The 21,008-nt window shown below is 41.1% G+C and overlaps 1 protein-coding gene across 1 annotated transcript; it reads left to right on the plus strand.

The window, feature by feature from the left end:
- The first annotated feature begins 18,368 nt into the window (after positions 1-18,368).
- Positions 18,369-20,483, plus strand: LOC142883494 (serine/threonine-protein kinase pim-1-like). The gene is made up of 7 exons (XM_076018408.1): positions 18,369-18,596; positions 18,726-18,820; positions 18,917-18,964; positions 19,141-19,356; positions 19,727-19,901; positions 20,011-20,187; positions 20,266-20,483. The coding sequence occupies exons 1-7, from the start codon at positions 18,452-18,454 to the stop codon at positions 20,355-20,357; spliced, it is 948 nt and encodes a 315-aa protein (XP_075874523.1). The 5' UTR covers positions 18,369-18,451; the 3' UTR covers positions 20,358-20,483.
- The last annotated feature ends 525 nt before the right edge of the window (positions 20,484-21,008 follow it).

A 21,008-nucleotide genomic window follows, 5' to 3' on the forward strand; every position in this document is an offset into this window, starting at 1 on the left:
TTGTACAGTGACACGTTGCAGGAGACCGCCAGACCCACAATGTGGGCTCACTTTTACTTTGTGTGTGTGAGTGTGTGAGCGCGTGCACGCTTTACTTTTCTGGCATGCAGTGCTCCCCAGCGATAAATTTAGTCTCCTTTAACATGTGGCTTCTAAGTCTCCAGCCAGTAATAGCTGCAAACCACAACAGTGACATCAGGACTGATTTGCTGATTTACCGTGGCAGCGGCGCCCAGATGTAGAGTCCAGCCCCAGCAGAAGCGCAGGGAGCAGCAGACTGGGGCTGGACTTTGTTGGCATCCCAAGAAAATAAACATTTTCTATTTGAAATATTCTTTAAAGTGCACGTTTACCTGCCAAACTGGTGACGGATTCGCTTTGGACATGTTCCCCCCTGGAGAAACAGCCGTTCTGAGGTCTTGAAGATAATGAAGATTCCACAAGATGACTGAAGATCCAGCACCGGGAATGTTGCAATCTGCAGAGTCTTGCGAAATGTCTTGTACGAAACACAATCACTTTTATTCATCCAAATATATCAATGTAATCAGCAATTTAGGGTTGTTAGTCATTCATTACTCTTCTTTTGTTCACCACATGTTTATGATATGTGCAAACAAAAATTATACAATCTAAGTGTGACAGTTGAGGGTCCTGTCGCTATGCCTCCAATTCATCATGTGCTCTTGCTACTTGGACAACTGGTTAGCGCGCATGACTATTACCTGAGAGTCTGGGCTTCGAAGCTTGCCTCTTTGTCCTCTTCACCTTGCCACACAAGTGAAATTGCATTAAATCAAGCTTCGAACACACAGATAATGCTGTTGAAAGTCAAATATTCCTGCATGTACTCACTCCATTATGCCTATCAGGTTTTGACCCAAAACACAAACTTTGCCGTAACACCTCACCTGGCAACTGGAAGGATGTCCAATTACACTCATGAGCTGAGAGGATTCGCTACTATAAAGACAAATTGAACTATAGCTGTGTTTAACTGAGCATGAAAACTGTGAAATGACTCTGTGAACTTAGTGTTAGGCCATCTGACATAGTAGCGCTCAGCTTGAATCATTCAGCACTGAGGTGTGATTTTGCCTTCTTTTCCTTCTTTTAAATTCTTCACACGTCTTGGCGCGGTTCCCTGCGGCTCTGTGTACGTTAGGTAACCGCAAGCATTACATTTTACAAAGAACCTGTGAAAAGCACTTTGTTTGTGTTGTGTTTGTCTAACAAGAAACATGTGCGGCATCACTTTGTGCTGAACACACACATCAGTAAATGGTAGACATCAGTAAATGGTAGACCTGTGCACATCAGGGAGCGCCGAGCAATTAGCTTCATGGGAATAACAACACGTTAGCAGAAAGTGCGCAGAGCGACAGGACTCAGTGGCGGATGTACACTGAACCAAGTTGCCACACACACACACTGGGGAAAGTTCATTGAAGGACAAACTTTAATGCTTGGGGACAAACATGCTGTGGCATGATATTCCGCTAAGCCAAGTCAAGGCATTGCTCCAGAAAAAGGATTGAGAAGATTAATATTCGTTATTTAACGCAGGTCAGTCATGGCTGGGACATAAAGGTCAAAGCCAAGAGGAGAAATGGCCAGGACAAAGCAGGGTGCCAAAGGTTAAGTTCAAAACACTCTCTTCCTGTTGGTTTACTGAGAAATTCCCTCTGGATGAACTGAAAACAGGATGCAACTCAACACTTAAATACTGATGCCAAAGAAGTGTAAAAAATGGTTTCCAAAGAAACATGACTTACAGTAAAAGGATTTTCTTTGGCAGCCTCAGAGGAAATTTATCGAAATGCACTGGAATACATCACATGAAAGTGCCACTCAGTTTCGTTATAAGAAATCCTCCTTTGTGTTTGGGCCCCTGTACTTGTTGTCTGAGGAACTTTAAAACTTTAAAAAATTATAGTAAATTACTAAATCTGTATGTAAAAGTAAATTATCCAGTTAATTATAAATAAAACCCTACAGATCTCCAGAAAACAACCCTTTGTTTGCAGCCACCATATCATCAAAACCAAAACACTAAATGTTGAAAACGCCAATGAGAATTTTGCATGCCATGCAATCTTTAATAGCTTTTTAAGTAAAATGCCTGGTATACACGGTAAAAATCCTGACAAGGCAGTAGTATCATTGAATAGATCTACTTTATTCATGTGTCTTGCAAACGATATTGACTTGTTCTTGTTTCAGTGAGAGCCCATTGACATTAATTTGTGCTCGTCTATCAGATGTGACAGTCCATCTCTGGGACACAAAGAGACAGACAGGTCAAACAGTTTCTGGATGTGAAGACCGTCTGATTTCATGATGTCACGTCTGAAAGCCGTCCTATCACATCTGGTCTTCAAATTGCATCGCCCAGTCGCAAGACGATCTACGTGTCTGCGCAGCGTTTCCGCGTCTGCCCAAGAAACCTGAACACACGCCGACGTGAGACAAACAGCTCCGCGTCCCCCAGGAACTTGACCTCATGGGAACCCTTTGTCCATCACTTGCGCTGTCTGCCTCGTCCCCGTCTCTGTGCCACTCACCGCTGATTTACTCCAGGGGCGTGGTGCCGAATGAGTGGTTTGTCAGGGTTCGGAGTGGTTGATTTACTCCAGGCTGTGATCAGAGGGTGTTGAGCCCACGCAGGTCGCCCCTCACGGCCTGGGACTGGGACCAGGCCTCCTCCTCCTCCTTCTCCTCCTCCATCTGTTCCGGGAGTCATAAATTAGGTGCGAGCTTTGTTAGCTGTTGTGCCCCTTCTGCCACACACTTACACTTTTCTGCCACAGCAGTGGCCCCCCATCCGCATGATTAGAGAAAAACCTCACACCAAGCGGCTCAGAGAAAACAGACCTGCAGGGTTTCTTTTTTTGTTGTTTTTTTTTTACAGCACTGCTTTGCATTCAGGAAGATAACAGAAAGTGCTAAGTGGTTTCCTGCCTGTGTGATTACTCTCTTGTATGATACCCGGGTTGTGGGGGGAAGGGATAGGGGACAAAAAACATTCCACATGCCTTAAAACCACAACATGTATGTAATTACATATGAGTAATCATTTTCATAGGGGGGGAAACAAATGAACAAACGTGATTATCTGATGCATTTACTGCACCAAATGGAACATGTTGACGTCTGCTGAGGCCCAATTTAAAGTGGGAGCTCCGATGTGGAAGTAGTTCCAGCTGCACGGAAAAGGCATCGAGTGAGAATCAATGATCTGCCATGTAAAACAAGCCAGCGCATTAGATGAATATACGAAGTGCTGCAACACACGCCGTCCACTTCAATTCCCAGTTCCCCCGTAACCTTTCTGTGTCACTTTCTTCAAAATTCCGCTCTCTGGCAACAGGTTGTGCTTTCTTGGCACGTCGACTGCACATCAGGATTCGATTCGGCTTTATGTTGTGTCTCATCGATACGTACAAAAAAAAAGATTAAATTAGACATCTGTGAGCCTCACTCTGTAAACCCAGGAGGATCTTTGGGGGATCTTCTGGTCAGGAGGTTTTTTGACCATTAGGTGACCCTTCATGTTGAGTTTGGAGGCTGTTCATCTGCTGCCAGGAGCCTAGCACGGCAGATTTGTGAGTGTTCACCAGAAACATATCCTGATAAATGATGAGCAGTCCTGTGAAAGTGAAAGGCCGGCTCTGGAATAGATAAAGTGGCACGCTCGAGAGCCAAGAATCTATTAGCGCTGTGCAACCCAATCTCGTATCAGCCGCTGGCGAAGCGGATCAGTGCACGAGTCGTGTAAGAATAAATGTTTTGTGTGCATTGCAGGCCGGCAGGGAACATTAAGGGCAGCGGCGGCAGAGATGGAATGTATAGTTATGATAAAATACCCGCCGCTTCGTCTGCACCTCATTGTGCCTTTGTGAAAACTCTCCTCCAACACATCCTGCGCGGAGCGAGTAATACAAACAGAGGATCCAACCACGGAAAATACTGACGCCGTTTCCAAGTGTGTCGCCTTCCTCTGCATACACACCACTGTCTTTCCTTCCTGACTCCTCTCACTCAGCTATGAGCTTCCTTTATTGGGATCATTAAATGAAGATGTCAGACTTTATAGTTTGTTTATTTGGCTATTAAATGCTGCCCCCCACCACCCATCACTGCTTCACTTACAGCATGCCTCACACTGCCCTCGGCTCATCAATCATTCCATTTTTAAAGAAAACAACATCATTCAGATTGTATTGTTTCAGCAGTTGATAAAACACATCCTGTTTTGTTTTGTTTTTAAATTGTACCATAAAAATGTTTTTATTTTGTTCAGTCAAAGATTTATGATATTTCTTCACTGGTTTCCTGTGATCTTTAGTCTCATTTCTGCGAGCGCTGAACTTTCCCGTGTCACAATTCATGAGTGGATCACCCCGGTCTATGTTTAGCAGCAAATGTTCAAGTTCACGCCATTTTTATTGTCCCTTTTTCAGCACAGGTTTACTGTGTTTCCTGTGTCGGGGCATTTTTTTTATTGTCCAGAACGAGTGCCTCCTCGCTGGGTTATATCCTGAGGGGAGACACGATCCCTTGTTAATGATGGGGGTGTTGTTATTCTGCCACATGTTTGCAATGACCTGAGATCCGTCCAGGGTGGACGTGCAGGGGGAACGCCTCGCTGCGGACAGCAGCCTGGCGCAAGGCAAAACAGGACAATCTGGCCCAGCAGAACAGCGCAACACTTTGTCAGGGAGAGTAAACAGAGGGATTCTCGCCGCCACCGCCTATTACAAATGAGCCACAAATAGGAACAGCTGCTTCTGGGCCTGTTTCTGTTGTGAAACCAATGGCTAGATGCATTTTTGTAGTGATCAATGAAGTGGGCTTTTTGTGGTATAAATACATATGTGTGACAGTGTTTTTCTTGACTGGTGTCCAGACAACCATTGGTTCAATGCTGCAGTTTTTTTGGTTTTTTTTTCAAATCTTTTATCTCTTGTCTTAGTGAATGAATTATAGCCCTCACGGTGGAGGGGTAATGGGAGTTTGAAGGAAAACACACAATGGTAAGGGTGTCATTGAGAAGCGGAAATGTTCTCTGCATTTTCATCCTGCGGATTCAGCTAATTTCCCCACACGATCCCTTGGCTTTACAGCATTATCAGGTGCAAATGAGAGATATCCACATCAGGAAGCAGAGGAACAGAGGGGATTTTGGTTCGTAAGGACTTTGGAGTGGACGTGTCCTGCTCCGCTTTCCTCTCTGCTTGTCCGCTTCCACAAGTTCGTTTTAGACACGTGCCTCTGCTCTCTGGAGCTGATCACTGTGCGATTTCCTTCATCCAGCTTCATCTTTGTGTCTTTATTGCACTCAAACCTAAAAAAACAAACAAAAAAAACGCTTGATCAGCACCTACATTCTGACCAATTTCATGCTACTTCTTCTCTTTAGACAAGTCATGTTGAAACAAGAATCACTAATTTAGTGGTATGTGGTTCTTAAATCGAAAAAAAAAACCATCAATGTATTTTTAAGGAACTTTAAGCTGAAACAGTTGACAACCTCTTAATGACCTAAAAAGCAAGTATAAAAAGTCAGAATCAGCAGTAAATCATTGACGAATAAAGAAGTGACAAATCTAGTGCTGCCAAGATTTGTATGATCAAGATTTTACTCATAAAGGATGACAAAGTATAAAACTTTAACCGCTCCACCACAGAATAACATGACTCATTCTTCTCTGTATGTTTTACCAACTTGCACCAACTTACGGCTGCGAGTGTGTGAGGTCTCACCTGCTCAAAGGGTTTAATGTTCTGTGTTGCAAGGAAACGTGTTCAACGGCGACCTTCTACCGGTAAAAGGCAGCTGATTAACAGTTCAGACATCTGCTGTTTGGATGAAAAATATTTTGTGGGTAAAGTGACCACTATATTGACGTTAGGAGAAATAAAATAAAAAACAAAAACAGATGCTCCCTTTACTACATGTTCTTCTGTGAGTGTGTTTATTACTTTTCTCTGTTTGAAAAATAGGAAAGTGGTCATTTCAATGTTGTTACATTGAGCAAACACCAATTATCGTAGAGTTTCCGTGAAGTGAAGCACCAAAAATAACCCTGATGAATAAGCCAACTTCAGAAATTTGCATCAAATTCCTTTTTGTCAAATATCCACTCAATTTCCTTTGTCATTTGTGTGAAGTTGATTATTTTAACGTTCCTTTCATTGACAAATATATTCTTCTGAACTTTGTAACACTTTGTCAATTGTTCTTTCAATTTTCCCTGAAAGCGACACTGTGGATAATTCGGGCCTCATTTATTCACTGTAAAGTTTGCAATTAAAATCGATGCATCCAGTATGTTTGCGTTACGATTCATCATCACTGAAGTTAATAGCTAGTTGATACGAGGCTGAAAACAATCACTGGGGAGCAGACGGCACTCTTTAATCCAGCGGTAATCCTTTTAAAGGATCTTTCTTGTCTGCGACGAGGAATTTCTCGACCACCACCACAACCCACGACAACAACAACAACCACCTCCTCTGGCTCCTTCAACCACTCAGGTAGTCCAATTTCCCGTGGTGGTGTTGTTGACGCAGCTGGGGTCAGTCGAGTGGTGCCGTTTGAAAGGACCTCTCATTTGTCCCGCTGTTATCCACCAACAGCTTTTAAAGCCTCTTAAGCCTCTCTTTATTATCTTTAACGCCTACCGAAGGCCACACTCTGCCTTCCTGTTCTGCTCCCTTCTTCCCCTGCGCTGCATCGCCTTCTCGGCTTCCCTTCATCGCGTCCCCTCTCTCAAAACCGTGGAAGTCCATCTTTTATAGTTCCAGTGCTTCAGGGGGGGTTCATGTTTTCGGAGTCCCTCAGAGAGGTGAAAGGTCGGGGAGATTTCAGGGTTCCGCTTGGTTATTTCTCCCTGAAGGATTTGGGGTTCCGCAGACTAAACAGCAAAACATCCTCCGGTGCGGACATGTTGTTTGCGTCAGCCTTCAGTGCCAAGACATGTTTTAAAAAACAAACAAAAAAAAACAACTTTTTTTTTTTTTAAGAACGCAACGCATGTTTAAAAACCTAAAATGTCCTTGAAGTACTAAAAGCCATTTTTTCTTCTTCCTTGGGCAGACGTCATCTCATCATCATCTCCCTGTGCGTTTAATTTTTTACGGGCTTTTAGTTTCTGATTGATCTCTCACAACATTCACTGGTTCAAACTAAACAACTGTGCAATTAACTATAATAGCTTAATAGGGGTGCATTATTTCCATAAAATGATTTAAGGCAATCAGTAGACAGCATGGACGATTGTTTTAGTTACAAAGAAAATCTTACATTGACAGAATATTGGACCGTGTCAGCCTTGTGATCTTTGGCAATATATGTTAAAGTTGAATTCAACACCAACAATATATCTCAGAGAGGAAGACTCTAAAACAGCGAAACTTCTGTAAGAAAGCTCCTACTGCCTCAGCTATATTCGGCTAATTGCCTTCAAACCCAGAAATATGGTGTATTTTTAACATACCCCAGTTTCATTTGCTCTGAAACTGTCAATCTTGCTTCACGCGCTATGGACGCATCAGCCTCATTAAATTCTGTTTGCCTTACACTTAAGGGTCGCTTTGTGTTTCACTCTCCTATTTAAGTGGGAGGTGATATATGCTCTTCGTTATTAATTTCTACAGTCGTTTCCCCCTTTCCTCTTTGTTTGGGATCACAGTTCGTGTTTGTTGTCTCAGCATTAGTCAGCTTGACTAACCACCATCTGCAGGTGATCTTTTATTGGATTATGATCGGTGGCGGAAGTCTGCCGCCGATTCCTGGAGGCCCTGAATTTCAGAGGCTGATAACAGCCAGTGTCACTGAGAAAGACAAATAAACATCCCCGGCAGGACCCCCGCGGTCACTTCTGAAAACAGATCCTCTCCCCCTCCTGCAGCTTAAATAAACCTTATATCTGTTTTATCACATGGCGCGCCTCCCCGGAGAACTCATTTCTCTCAAGCGGCCTCTGCTACTCCAGCGGCCTCCGACGGGTTGATACTTGCAAAGCCTATGCACGAGGAGTTCACACGAAGCAACACATCTGGCGCCGTGTCTTTGAAATGTGCCCTTCACGCTTGCTTGCAAGAGCTTTATTGTCATTTCAGCCACGTACGAGTGGCCCTTTAACCGCTAGAGTGTTTCTCCGAGAGCATGTTGCTATGAGACCCATTGGAACTGTTCAAGGCCACAAGTCAGTATGCCCTAAAACAAGAAGGCATGAAGTACAAGATCCAAAGTTAAGCTCACAAAAGGCTGGGTAGGTATACCACATGATGCAAGTGACCTAATTATGACCGTTCACATGTAGGGGAAGATGTGGGCAAGCAATTTTTAAAAAATCAAATGAAGGCATCTAATTACAAATGGCATCAAGAGCTGTTGAGTAAATCCAGCCATAGAGAAAGGGAAGTAACCCAGAGGACAGACACATCACTTTCATATTCTTAATGCTTCATGTAATGAAAATGTTGGACTTTTTTTTAATCAGAGTTGGCCTGCGGCTGTTTTCTTTTTCTCTGACAGAGGTTCACAAATCTCTTGGGTTTTTTTGTTCCAAACAGAAAGTAAGTACTTTAGCCAGAATTTAGGCAGAGATTTATTGTTTATGAAGGCAAAAGAGCTCTGCTTGGAACCCTGCAATAAAAAGTCAAAGTGCAAATGTGAGGTTGCCAGAGTCGATGTTGCATTAATAATGTTGTCTATTTCCCCTCTTTTAAGTAATGACATCAAATGTTGTAATGATGAATAAAAGTGGGGAACATTATTTTTACTGACATCAAATGTGCTATCTTAGATTATTCCTATTTATCTTTAGTTTCCTTTTTAATTTGGGGGAAAATATTGTTCTGCGACATAAAATGTAACTATTGGAGACTGTAAAGGTCCAGTATCTCTGTACTTACTGAGGCCCAATCACTCACTTACTTATAATTTTTACTTTCTTTCTTGTGGTGAAACCCTTACAACCGATGTTTTTAAGGTTATGCAGTGGCTGTTGGATGATTGTTAAAGCATTGCCGCAAAGAAAAAAAATGTTTCAAGTTTGTACAGACGGTGGTTGTCCCATTGGGTAAAGTGACTGTTCGGGTTCTATCACGAGTGGGGGTGTTTTTGTGTTAAACTAAAAATGAAAGCAAATTGTGAAGACTTGATGATTTAAAGTCAGATTTCTTCCCACATCTTTCATTTTTGTTGGGTTTAAACATGATAATGTTTTCTCACTGACAAGACGTGGTCATTCTGAAACTCCTGTTTATGCCTGTAGCAGAGGTCAGTACAAGAGTGTTTTGCAATCCCGCCATTTTGAGCAGAATAATAAACAGAGACTAGCAGCCATTTACTTTTGAGGATCACAAATGAGCTAATTTGCCAGTGCTGCTGTTGGCCATTCTGTAATTTACTGAAACCAGTACTTTATTGTGCTGGGAGCTTCGTATGTTGCATATAAAACCCCAGTTTTCTTTTGCATTTTATGACTTCATTTTTTTAACAACCCCAAATATTTAGACCTAAAAGAAACAGACATTAAGGTTGCATCATTTTCTAATGATGGTCATCTCATTGCATCGATGACAGCATCAGCCTTTTGTCCATTCCAGTTCAGAGGGGAAAAAAGATACTTGGCTCCATTTGATTCCTAACGAAACAAACTCGAAATGCTAGATATTTTATTATGGAAAAACTTGACTCCATTCTCATGCAAAGCCACCAAGCTTTATTTCAATCAAAATTACTTATTCTTTTAGTGCTTTTATGACAGTAATATGTGCAAAATCACCAGCGTAAAAATTCAAATGTTAGCGTTTAACATAAAGCTGGAACCCTGATCGACAGCCAGACAGAAGCATGTGGCACACTCTTCTCTTGCATTTGGTTTGAAGTTGACCATGCAAATTACTGCATTGCTCTATCTACAGAAACCCAACAGCCTGAGAACTCTGATAACTTTCCTTCAGCATGTGGGAAATGCCATGCTTTACTGGACGCAGAATGGCTGGGAAAACATCCTTGGCAGTCTTGGTTAGACCAAGAACTGTTAGATTTCGCATGAGAATACAAGAAAAAAACAAAAAACATTTTGTTTAAACAACGACTTATAAACAAGATGAGGGACTGTTCTTGTGTTGCAATCAGTAATGATTTCCCTGATGAACCCTGACGATCGACAGAAGGTTTTGTTCTGCTTCTTCCGTTTGTCCAACGTCAGTTACTTCATGTTTCACTTTTATGTGTTCTGGTTGTAAACTGAAAGCCAAAGTACCAATTTATACAGAGGCAGCTTTCAAATGAAGCCCCAGGGAAGAGACAGGCAGGATAACATGGCACTAACCTTGACCATTCTCTTTTTTGGTATGATTACTGAATGGGATGACAATAACCGCCCTTATCTCTAGGGTGGAAGTAAGAGGAAATGCGAAAGTGAGAAATGCTTTCATCTTCCATCTTAGAGGAAATAACACACTTCGAAACCACCACTGCTGTTTTAAAAGTCCACATACAGAAATAATCTTTGCTGAGGTATATTTCTAGTAAAAGAAAACCAAAGACAGAAACCTTGATTCTTATTTTCATCTTGCATTGGATCTTTTACAAATTACAGTAGCATCAAGACTTATTTGTTCATATTTGATTCATTTTGTGAGCAAGTGTTAAAATGACGGACATGTACGTAAATCACTGTGGTTGTCACACTACAAAGACGAACATGTGGACAAAAGTCTTTCAGCCCAGCTTCACACATGCACATCCAGAAGAGTTTTCAGCTCTGTTTTGACAGTTATCCACCGCATTTTGGCATGGGCGTTGTTGTGTTTGAAATGCGTTCATGACAAGTTGGCAACACCCATATTTCTATTGCTCCTGATGGTTGAACGTGTGTCATAAAATATCCACTGAGTCTGGATGATTGTTTATTAAAACAAGCATGTGTTTGTGGACATAGAGGTGACTGTCACAACTGGGCTTTTCACATTCCTTAAGAAGACAGTGGTGCGAGAGGAGAGATTTGTCCTCCACTGTGAACGTTGCAGACGGCCCTTGAGTGAGACTGGACAAAGAGCCAGCTGCTTGTTTGACAGAGATGCAAACCATGCGGTGGAAGCGACGTGGCTGTAGCTTAGCTAAAAATAATCTTGGTTTTACTCATCCGTGGCAATGCATTTGTAGAGAGCATCAGATTTAGGGTTGTAAATAGAATGTTTTAGGACATGTGGTCTCTGTAGATGTCACAATTATAACTAACTAACTAAGGTTTGAATGGAACTGGGTGAATCATAAAAAAGGCCTCAACAGCTGGAGTGGCTACGATTGGAAGAAAAAAAAAGAGACTTCATCTACATACTCTCAGCCATCACAACGTGAATAAAAGACAGAATTTAACCTGTCTACTTAACCTTCTCTCAGATGAAGCGGGCCCTTTGTCTCCTTTTTCTAACAAAGGACAAGACTCAAGAACTTATTTGCCCGTGTGTTTTTCATGCACAAGTGCACTACTCCGAGTCCAGGTCTGGAATCTTTTGATCACATGGGAGGAGAAAAAAACATTATGGTGGGCTCTCAGTCTGTGGTTGGAAAAGAAACGTGCACGGCACTGCAGCTCATTTTGAATAGTTTGACAGTTTTAGTTTGACAAGAAACAGCCTCTCGCGGTGCAGGTGTAGAAACGTTTTCTGTTACGCTATGAGGTTCCTGTGTTTGCCATTTTTTGCCCACTTTTGTTCACGTTTCCAGCGAGGGAAAGAAAAGAAGGGATCAATGTGTGGGTGGGAGTCAGTGGAGAAACTAGAAATCACAGGAAATCTAACACAAGCATTATATATTTTTCTGTCTTTTTTCTTTCAATGGTCTCTAAATGTGACTTAATCTTTTTTTTAAATCAAGCAGTTAAAATGTCAACAGCATAGTTTGCTCAGAGGTTGATGGAGACACTGGTTGTATCTTCTCATCCGGCTGACCGTTCTAGGAATTCATGGAGAGACAGACCACAGCAGGCAAGAATTCTGTAAATCCACCAAAACCTAGAATGCTGCAGCTGCCGCGGATTTCCGTGTTTTGAATTGTTTACATTGCAAGTGAAATGTCTTCCTTGTAAGTTTTTTTTTCTCTTGGCATATTCTTGCATGTATGTTTTTGTTTGGCAAATACACACTGTTGCTAGGAAATATTTACTATTTTTGATAAACTTTTGTGTGTGTGTGTGTGTGTGTGTGTGTGTGTGTTTTTTTTTTAAAGACAAAAAAATCTGTCCCTCAGATTCAGTGAGAATGTGATTTGTTTTCACCTGCAGGCTGAAAGAAGAAAAACAGTCCTCTGCACAGATTCGGGTGATTTCACTTCTGTTTGTATCGTGTTCAACATGAAACTGACCTGCACAGTAGCAGTTCATCAATCACAAAGTTTGTCACACCTTTATATTATTCACAAATTTTGACAGAGCAGCTTGTTCTTGTCACATCAACTACTGCTTTATTGGTTGCATACGGAATAAAATGAGGTCTTCTGTGGCCATAGAGGACTGAAGTTCTATTCCTTCAAATACACCCTCTCATTTGCAGGTAGCAGCAAAATATTTTTCCTTGTCAGGCGGCCAACTGTAAACATCCAAACACAGAAGTTCTCTAATGCGTTGCACGTTTCATCCCGGACTGGGAGAGAATTCCTGTCGGTCTGGTGTTTTAACGTCTTTGTTCTGCTCTCTTTGTTGTGTTTCGTGTCACTGCAGCAGACAGCTCGTTTGTTTATGAGTGTTTCATTTTCCTGGTGACACGAGTTTTGATTCCAGTAAAGCCTCAACAAATTTGGCAAAATGAGTGGAAACAAATTGAGGCACACTGTTTTCGAGGTAGTAGGTCTCAGCACAGCTGATCTGGTCTCAGTGTGGCTGAATTTCATGTACACACTCCTAAGTCAAATGTGTTCTAGGGCGACTTGACAAACCTCAGACACAAGTTGGAGCTGGGATGAGTGTGATGTGAGATGGTGTTTAGTTTGGTTCTCCAATTCCATAGTCAATGTAGTGTGTCAGCCCGCTTTTGGATAAGAACAGGCCAAGTCTGAGATGTGAGGAAAAGTCCAAATAGCTTATTTCATTTACTTTTCATTAAGGAGCTCCGCGGCTCCACATGCCACTGGGTACAGTGCCATTTTAAATGTTATTTATTCAATATTCAAAACTTCCACTTATAACTTTAATTATCTTTTAGGTGATGACGTTTGCAGTCAGTCTAATTTTTCATCTTACGGAGGTCAAATGTTCCTTTCTCAGATTCTTGAGAGGGTGATTCATTCATCATCCGTGACTGCTGATGCCAAGAGTAGATAAGAGCAATGAGTAAGAGTCTATAGCTAGCGGCACTGCGAGGGTGCAGCACCACATGCCGACATCTCGTTGTCAACATGCACATAAGCAAGCATGAGTTTATAACACTGAGTGGCTAGAATGTCTAACATACTACAAGGGTGCTAATGTACAACTGGGTCCAGTGGGAATGTCACTGGTTTTCCAGGCACGTTGTTGTTAATCATGGCAAGGTGCGTGTTAAAACTTGATGGTGCTAACATAAAATGTTTTGGAAACTCAAAATGTAGAGGTTTTTTTTTCTTCTATGTTGAGCGAGATTTGATGCATTCCGTTCTGTCGCTTAGTTGTTTGAATCACAACCCCCTCTCAAGTTTCATTTAGCCTGTGAAGACGTATCCTAGAGATCAAACTGAACTTGCACATGGTTTTGCGCAGTCAAAATATACCACAACAACAAAAATCTTATACATATTTCAATGGTCAAAGACATGACTAACATGTTGCAGGGCATTAATCGCTGTAAAAATTACGATGTATTTGAGATGGGACAATCTGGTCTCACTTTTGTCTTTCAGTAGAATGAGTTTTAAATTGACTGATGTCGGTTAACAGGCTTCGGTCCCAGACCTCCCTGTTCTGCTGCATCCCGACCAGCGTTTTCTGGCACTGAGTCACACTGCAGCCTGACACAGAGGTCTTTATTATGATCAGTCAGCATAAAAATATGCTGGAGATGAGACAAATACGGTCAATCGGATTCATCTTAAGGTAAAGACCTACTTGTTTCCTTCTTTTGATGTTTGTTGCCTTTGTCTATAATTGCATCTCTTGCAGCCGGGCTGCCAGTGTTGCTAGAGGCCTATTCAAGGTGGGTTAAGGTGTGATAATAAACCCTGGACAAGTCACCAGTTGATCGTGAGGCCATCATAAAAACCCATATTCACACAGGATGCAATTTGCATAAGCATTGCATCTGTAATGCATATAGTTCTCAGCTTTCAACAAGTAGTATTACAAAATTCAAAAACAGTATTTGAAAAAAATATATACATATATACATATGTATTTATATATATATATATATATATATATATATATATATATATATATATATATATATATATATATATATATATATATATTATTGTTTCAATAGATTATGTATGTATATATGAATTCTTACTTAAAACATAAAGTAAGTTGAGATTTTACATATATCACATATATCTCGGCTCGGAAAAAATTAATCAAGAATCAAGGAAATCCTATTTATCCGCCAATGGCCAACTGGTTTTCTAATCCTTGAGCATCAAACAGTTGGATTAGCAGACCCACAGCTTGATCAAATTAGTTTCCGATGAAAACTTGCATACTTGACATAGTTATGGTTGCTAATGTGGGCATGGGCAGTGGCTGTTCCAGCAAAGCAAAGCAAAGGGTCAATAGGATGGAGGCGACAATGGCAACAAGAATGGAGATAAGGGAAAAACATGCCATTATACAGAGGTGTTTTTATATATATAGCTTTTTGTATTTCAGCGTCTGTGGGCCCCTGAAGATCCAGACCTCCTACTGTCCCCTCAATGTGTGTGACTTCTTTGTGCCCCAACCAGAGGCTACATTCAGGGTTTACTGCTGCAGACCCCGAGGTTTGAAAACAGAAGCACTGTGAAAGAATCTGGACCGTGGCTGGGGTTATTGTGCCGATGGAAAGCCCCCACGTCCATCCAAACATCTGAGGGAAGATGGATGGCGAGAGGTCTCATAACCTCGGAAATATTAGCACATGAAAGGTGGAGGGACCGCAGGGGGCCTCTCTTAACTGCTCATAGCGGCCCCCTCTATTAGTATCCCATTCACTCACAAACACACACACGCACATGTCGCTGTTATTACACAGCGCACGTTGGGCACTTTCCACATCCGTCGCCCTGCGTGTTCGCATTCAGCTGAGTAATTTTGTCATAATTGTGATGAATGTTGAGGCAGGTCACTGACTGTGTTGAGGCAATTAACAGCACTCGAACCCCCACCAACCCCCCCAGCGTCCTTTTGTACAATCAACAAGTGGTTTGCTAATCACTATTTGGAACTTTTCAGAGACGGAGCGTGTATTTGTGGAAATGCGCAACGGGTCATCTATTGCAAGAGCTGCTGTGACTCTGCTAATGCTTCCCTTGGGGACTGTGATCTCAGTGCACATGATGCCAAAGGGCAGTGGCCTGGGCTGAAACAGGGGGCTGGAAAAAAAGAAGATAAACATGTGGGGGAAGCAGGAGGGGAGCTGTGGTTAGAAAGTGTAGGAGGAACACACAGCACGACTGAAAAACCTAAAGAGAAGGAGTCAAATTTGGTAAACATCTGACTTTAAATGAGAAAGAGTCTCACAATCTGAGAGGAAGTCTTATTTGAGCGGAAATTAGAGCATGCAGCTTGGTATTCAACATGCAGAATGCATTAGAAAATTAAAATTGCTTTGTCAAAGTCTATGTTTCCTCTTTTTGAAGGCAAATATAAAGATACCGATAAAAAAAAAAACTTGACATGTTCTTGAGAGAACCCCTTAATCTGTATTTTTTTTTTTTTTGTTGGTTTGTTACCTTATGTGCCTCTGAATAGTTCAAGAACCTAATGTTGTGTGAGAGGAATTCATCTGGAAAAAATTAGATTAATTAAAAGATCAATACCATATGACAGTGGCATCTCTGCCCTGCACATACTGACTTTGTGCTCTCCGTGCACGTGTGTGTGCGTGTTGTTGTGCATGGTCCACAGAAGTCTACAGAAGTGCTCAATCGTAAATAAAGGTTGAGAATGTCCAGGTTTGTGTGCCGTTTAAAAAGGAGAAAACTTAATTGAGGTAAAAATAGATAAATAAATAAATAAATAAATAAAAGTCTGGGAACTATTAGCTGTACTGCAGCCAGAATACATGGAAACATCCAGAGAGCTCTTCCAACTGAAACGTTTTATGGGTGAAAATGGGGGATGTATTGGTGTAATAAACAAACAGTGAACGTCCTGTGCTAGGTCGATTATTGTGGAAAACATAAATCCTTTCCGTGAAGTAAAAATTTGGTGATGACAGCAAGTTTTTTTATTTCTTATATATTTTCCAGGGTTCCTTACCAAAAAAAAAAAAAAAGCAGACCATGAGAGACACTGCTAAATAAAGGTGGCAGACAAGATAACTATAAAATACTGCAATGTGACACACACTTTATGTGCTCATAAAAATATAAAGCAAGATAATATACATGTGTGTGTTTTATATAACGTTATATATTAAAGAATGAGTAAAGCACAATAAAAATGTATAAATAAAATGTCAGCTAAACAGATATGTTTTCCTCTTTCCTTTGGATTGACACAGAACAATGTAGAAGGATTAATTTAAAAACTATTTGCGGAAATAAAACTTTTTTTTTTTTTTTTTCATCTTGAATTTAGTAAACGCAATTATGTTGACAGGACCAACTTAATCCATAATCCAATCAAGTAGGATTTCTCCCATTATGAAAACCAATTGGAATCCGCATAAGCGGTCAAGACTCGTCGCTGATTAGCCCAAAGTAGTACGGCCCATCTTCGAAACCGGAAGACATGCTAGCTTCAGGCGATTTAAAGACAAAAACAAAAAAACAACAAAAAAAAACACTTTAATTTAACATTAGCCACAAACTAGTTCGCCGTTGTTTAAGCGTAATATCTGATTCAGGAGATGGACGTTCGGACGTTGTCTTATTCCCATCAACAATGATTCACCTCGGCCATTGGTACCCACTTCCGGTAGGATTGCTGATTTGATTTTTTTTTTTTTTTTTTTTTTTTTTTTTTTAAAGTAGCGTTTCCATGGTAACGACCGCTGCTTTCTGACATTGGCTTTGATCTGTGTGACGTTCGAACGTTGGCAACGTCAACCGTTCTGTGCGCAAGCCCAACAGCCAAGGCGCACATCAGACCTTGGCATCTTACCTCTCAACAATTGTTTGGGTTGAGCAAGTGTTTGTGGTCGAGCGGTTTGGTCTAAAATGTCATCCACACTTCTTTGGTGTCAGTTCCCTCTAAAAAGACGGGGTAAGCAAAAGGGGGAAATTTTCTGTTTGTATGTTTCAAAAAGCAACTGATTGTTGATAAATCTGTCCGTTACTTTGCAGGGGATTCATGTCCAGTACAAATACGTTATAGATGCGTTGAAAAGGTCACTCAAAAACGTCAGAAATATGAATATATTTTGCACCATTCTTAGTAAGCTTGAAAACGTTTGCAAACTCTTAAGGGATATTTTTCAAAAGTAGGGAAACTAAAACCAATGAAAATGACCTCTACTAAAAACAGCATTTAAAAAAAAATATATACATATATCACAACAAGTTTTGTTGGGATTGCTCTTTGCTAATATTTACTAATACGTCTGTTGCACATATTGTTAGCGCTTGTTTGCAAAGCAAAACCCTGTTGGCATATCTCTACAGGTAATGCCAACAGTAAGGATGTGAGGACACCATCAACCACAATATCACGACAAGGTTTGATAAAGCCCACCTGAGTTGTTACTGCTGAATCGTGCAAGTTTCTTCTAAATGTTGTGTAAAGACAGCTTATACATTGTTTCAACGTACACCGTCTTGAATATTGCCTTACGGACAATTGGGACTCTTATGCATGTTACTTGGGTATTCACATCTCTCATTTTTATGGTTTCGATTTTTGTTTTTTGTCGCTACAGATTGATGTATTTACATTTAAGTGATAAAACATTAACATGCATTTATTTTACATATGAATATATAAAGAAAAGAAAAGAAATGAGGCCACACAATGCAAACAAACTGCGGTATTACATCATATTTGACGTTCAATAATTCCAAAAGTGCAGCACAGCTCCAGTTGCGAGATATCAACAAACTCTAGTTACTAACATCTCTCCCATGTAGCATGTTCTCCCAGACAGTATGAGTATATGCTGCTGCATTTGTGCAAAGATATACATGTGTAATTGTTGAAAAGCACCAGTATTACCTTGTCCTGACTGATGCAGGCCTTCTTAAAGATTTTAACGCTATTTGTGTTCAAAAATTTCAGCTGAGTCCTCAGGGAACAGCGTTCGGGCGTCTGTGCCCACCATCATGATCGCAAATGGAAAGAAGAGACAAAGGAGTAAAGTGACCGCTTCCAGAGGGAAGAGAAGAAAGGTCGCTAGTCACTCCGATGCCGCCTTGGGTGACGTTGGTGTCATCATCACAGATCTCCCCTCCCCCTCATATAGCAGAGGTAAGCTGAGACAATAAATATGTATTCCTCTCGAAAGGTTCTTGTAATTAGTCTGTGATGAAATTGTGCCTTCCGTAGCTCTGGTTAGAGCTTCTAAGCTGAAATGACCACGTTATCTCTTGTTCTTAGATGATCTGGAGGCCAAGTACAGCGAAGAGGGAATGCTAAATGAAGGAGGCTTTGGAACAGTTTACTATGGTCACCGCAAGTCAGACAACCTACCTGTAAGACTAGCTCACTCTACACTGTACTTGTGCATCTGCTCTTTAACCGGCGTAGCAGATGGAATAGTTAATTAAACGTGTGTTTCTGTTCTTAAGGTGGCCATGAAGCACATTTTGAAGCCGAGCTTGAAATTTATATCTATGGTAAGTGTGTAAAAGTCTTCCTTTTAACATTGATATTACTATGTCAGTTTCAATCAACATTGTCCCTTTGACAGCACACTGCACCCACTGGCCTTTATAAATTTTAAAGAGACTCACTGTTGGCCTAAGTTGCTTCACCATTAATTTGATCCCTCTCTGTCTCCATATGTCCGAAGTTCGTGAATGGGGTGAGGCGGATTTTTCCCCAAGAGGTGGCACTGATGCTGAAAGTCAAAGGAATAACAACACAGTCCAACACAGTCGTGGACCTGCTAGACTGGTACGAGCTTCCCAGTGAGCTCATTCTGATCCTGGAAAGGCCAGTCCCATGCATGGACCTGTTTGACTATCTGGCCACCGAAACGGGCATTATGCATGAGAGAAAGGCACAGGTAGGTCGCTGCTGAGTAGTGTCTTTTAACGTTCTGTCAAACTCACACAAGGTTTCACAGCCAAAGTTTTATGTATTGATAAGAAAACTGCTTTGCTTGGATGAAATATCAAGGCCATGAAAACACTACATTTACAGTTAGCTCTGTCTGGTGTATTTATTCCCATATAGTTCAGGTTCATATCTGTCAAATATGTAAGGTACAATGTTACACTGGTGTCTTAAAAGCTCTTTGCGTGTAAACCGAAATAATAAATATAATATCATAAATATGTTTTAAAAATGAAAGTACACCCTACAAATTCTATATCTTCTTTGAAAAGTGTAAAAACGTAGTATCTAATTTGCCTCTTTTCATTTCTGCCACTCAGAGAATCATCAAACAGCTAGTAAATGCACTCATTGGGATCCACTCCAGGGGCGTGTTCCACAGGGACATAAAGCTGGAGAACATTCTTGTAGAAACCGGTACTATTGCTCCTCACATCTGGATTATTGACTTTGGCTGTGCCACACTTTTGTCAGACTGCGCCAACACCATACAGGGTAAGCCTCTAAATACAGCCCTGTTTGCTTTGCAGTTTTTCTTCTCTACCTCTGTCTCACTAATAAACATTGTGTCTGTATGGCTGTGATTTTTTTTTTCCCCCCTCAGGGACCATCGTGTACACTCCTCCCGAGTGGTTCCTCAATTCCATTTACAAGCCCGAACCGACCACGGTGTGGCAGATGGGAATAGTGATGTACGTGATGCTTCATTCATGCTTCCCCTTTGAAAACACACGTTCAATTGTGGACCATGAACCAGAAGTTAAAACCACCCTGTCCTTTGGTGAGTGAGACGCACACACGCGGCCTGAACATGCAGCAGAAAGATATCTTTTTCAGTGTTTTGTTACTCTTTTTGCAGTTTGCCGACATTTCCTACTGAGATGCGTGAAGAAGTCGCCTAATGACCGGGCCACCCTGGGGGAACTGAAACTACACCCTTGGCTAATCTGATCTGTAATCACAGTTTTGGGAGCCGCACATGGACTTTGCTGTAGTTCCATGATCTGGCCTGCTTCTCAAAGCTAACAAAAGTGCCAGTGAGAGACACACTTCAGCAATGTAAATGATGTAAATATATTTTAAAAAATGATATGGTGATTCAAATTTTATACTTTTTCAATATATTTTTATTAAAAATTTTAAATGAAATTATAACCGATGTGCCTCTTTATCCTTTTTTCTTCCTCCCCCTCTTCTTTTTAGATGTGCAGTGTGACAGCCAAACCATGTTTGTCCTACCAGAAATGGTTTTAGTGTTGTTTTTGCAGTAGTAGCAGTAGTGTTGATTATATTTTAACCTTTTTATATTTTGGGGGATGTTGGTTCCAAATTCTTTGGAAATGATAAAGGCTCAAGAAGGCCATGGGAGATAAACAGACGCAAATACTTTTATGTTGTGGGACTTCTGCGCTCAGTCGTGTTGAAGCAGTGTTTTGCAATATGTGGATGTGAGTGCAGCCCCCAAAGTGCTTTCAAATACCCATTGGTTCATGACCACAGCTGCTCAAGAACATGCCATTAGTTTTCATTCCCATGCAAAGGATTGACGTTGCATTTCTGCAATTTACTCCTCTGTAGTCCAACTACAGTGACAGGGTTTCT

Source organism: Nelusetta ayraudi, unplaced genomic scaffold (assembly GCF_046127955.1).
Source record: "Nelusetta ayraudi isolate G7.1 ecotype Tasmania unplaced genomic scaffold, CSIRO-AGI_Nayr_v1 ptg000008l, whole genome shotgun sequence".
Lineage (NCBI taxonomy): Eukaryota > Metazoa > Chordata > Actinopteri > Tetraodontiformes > Monacanthidae > Nelusetta > Nelusetta ayraudi.

Coding starts and splice junctions, on each gene's coding strand:
- LOC142883494 (XM_076018408.1), top strand. CDS start 18,452: ATGATCGCAAATGGAAAGAAGAGACAAAGGAGTAAAGTGACCGCTTCC. Junction 18,965..19,140: donor GCTTGAAATTTATATCTATG/GTAAGTGTGTAA, acceptor ATATGTCCGAAG/TTCGTGAATGGGGTGAGGCG. Junction 20,188..20,265: donor TAAAACCACCCTGTCCTTTG/GTGAGTGAGACG, acceptor CTCTTTTTGCAG/TTTGCCGACATTTCCTACTG.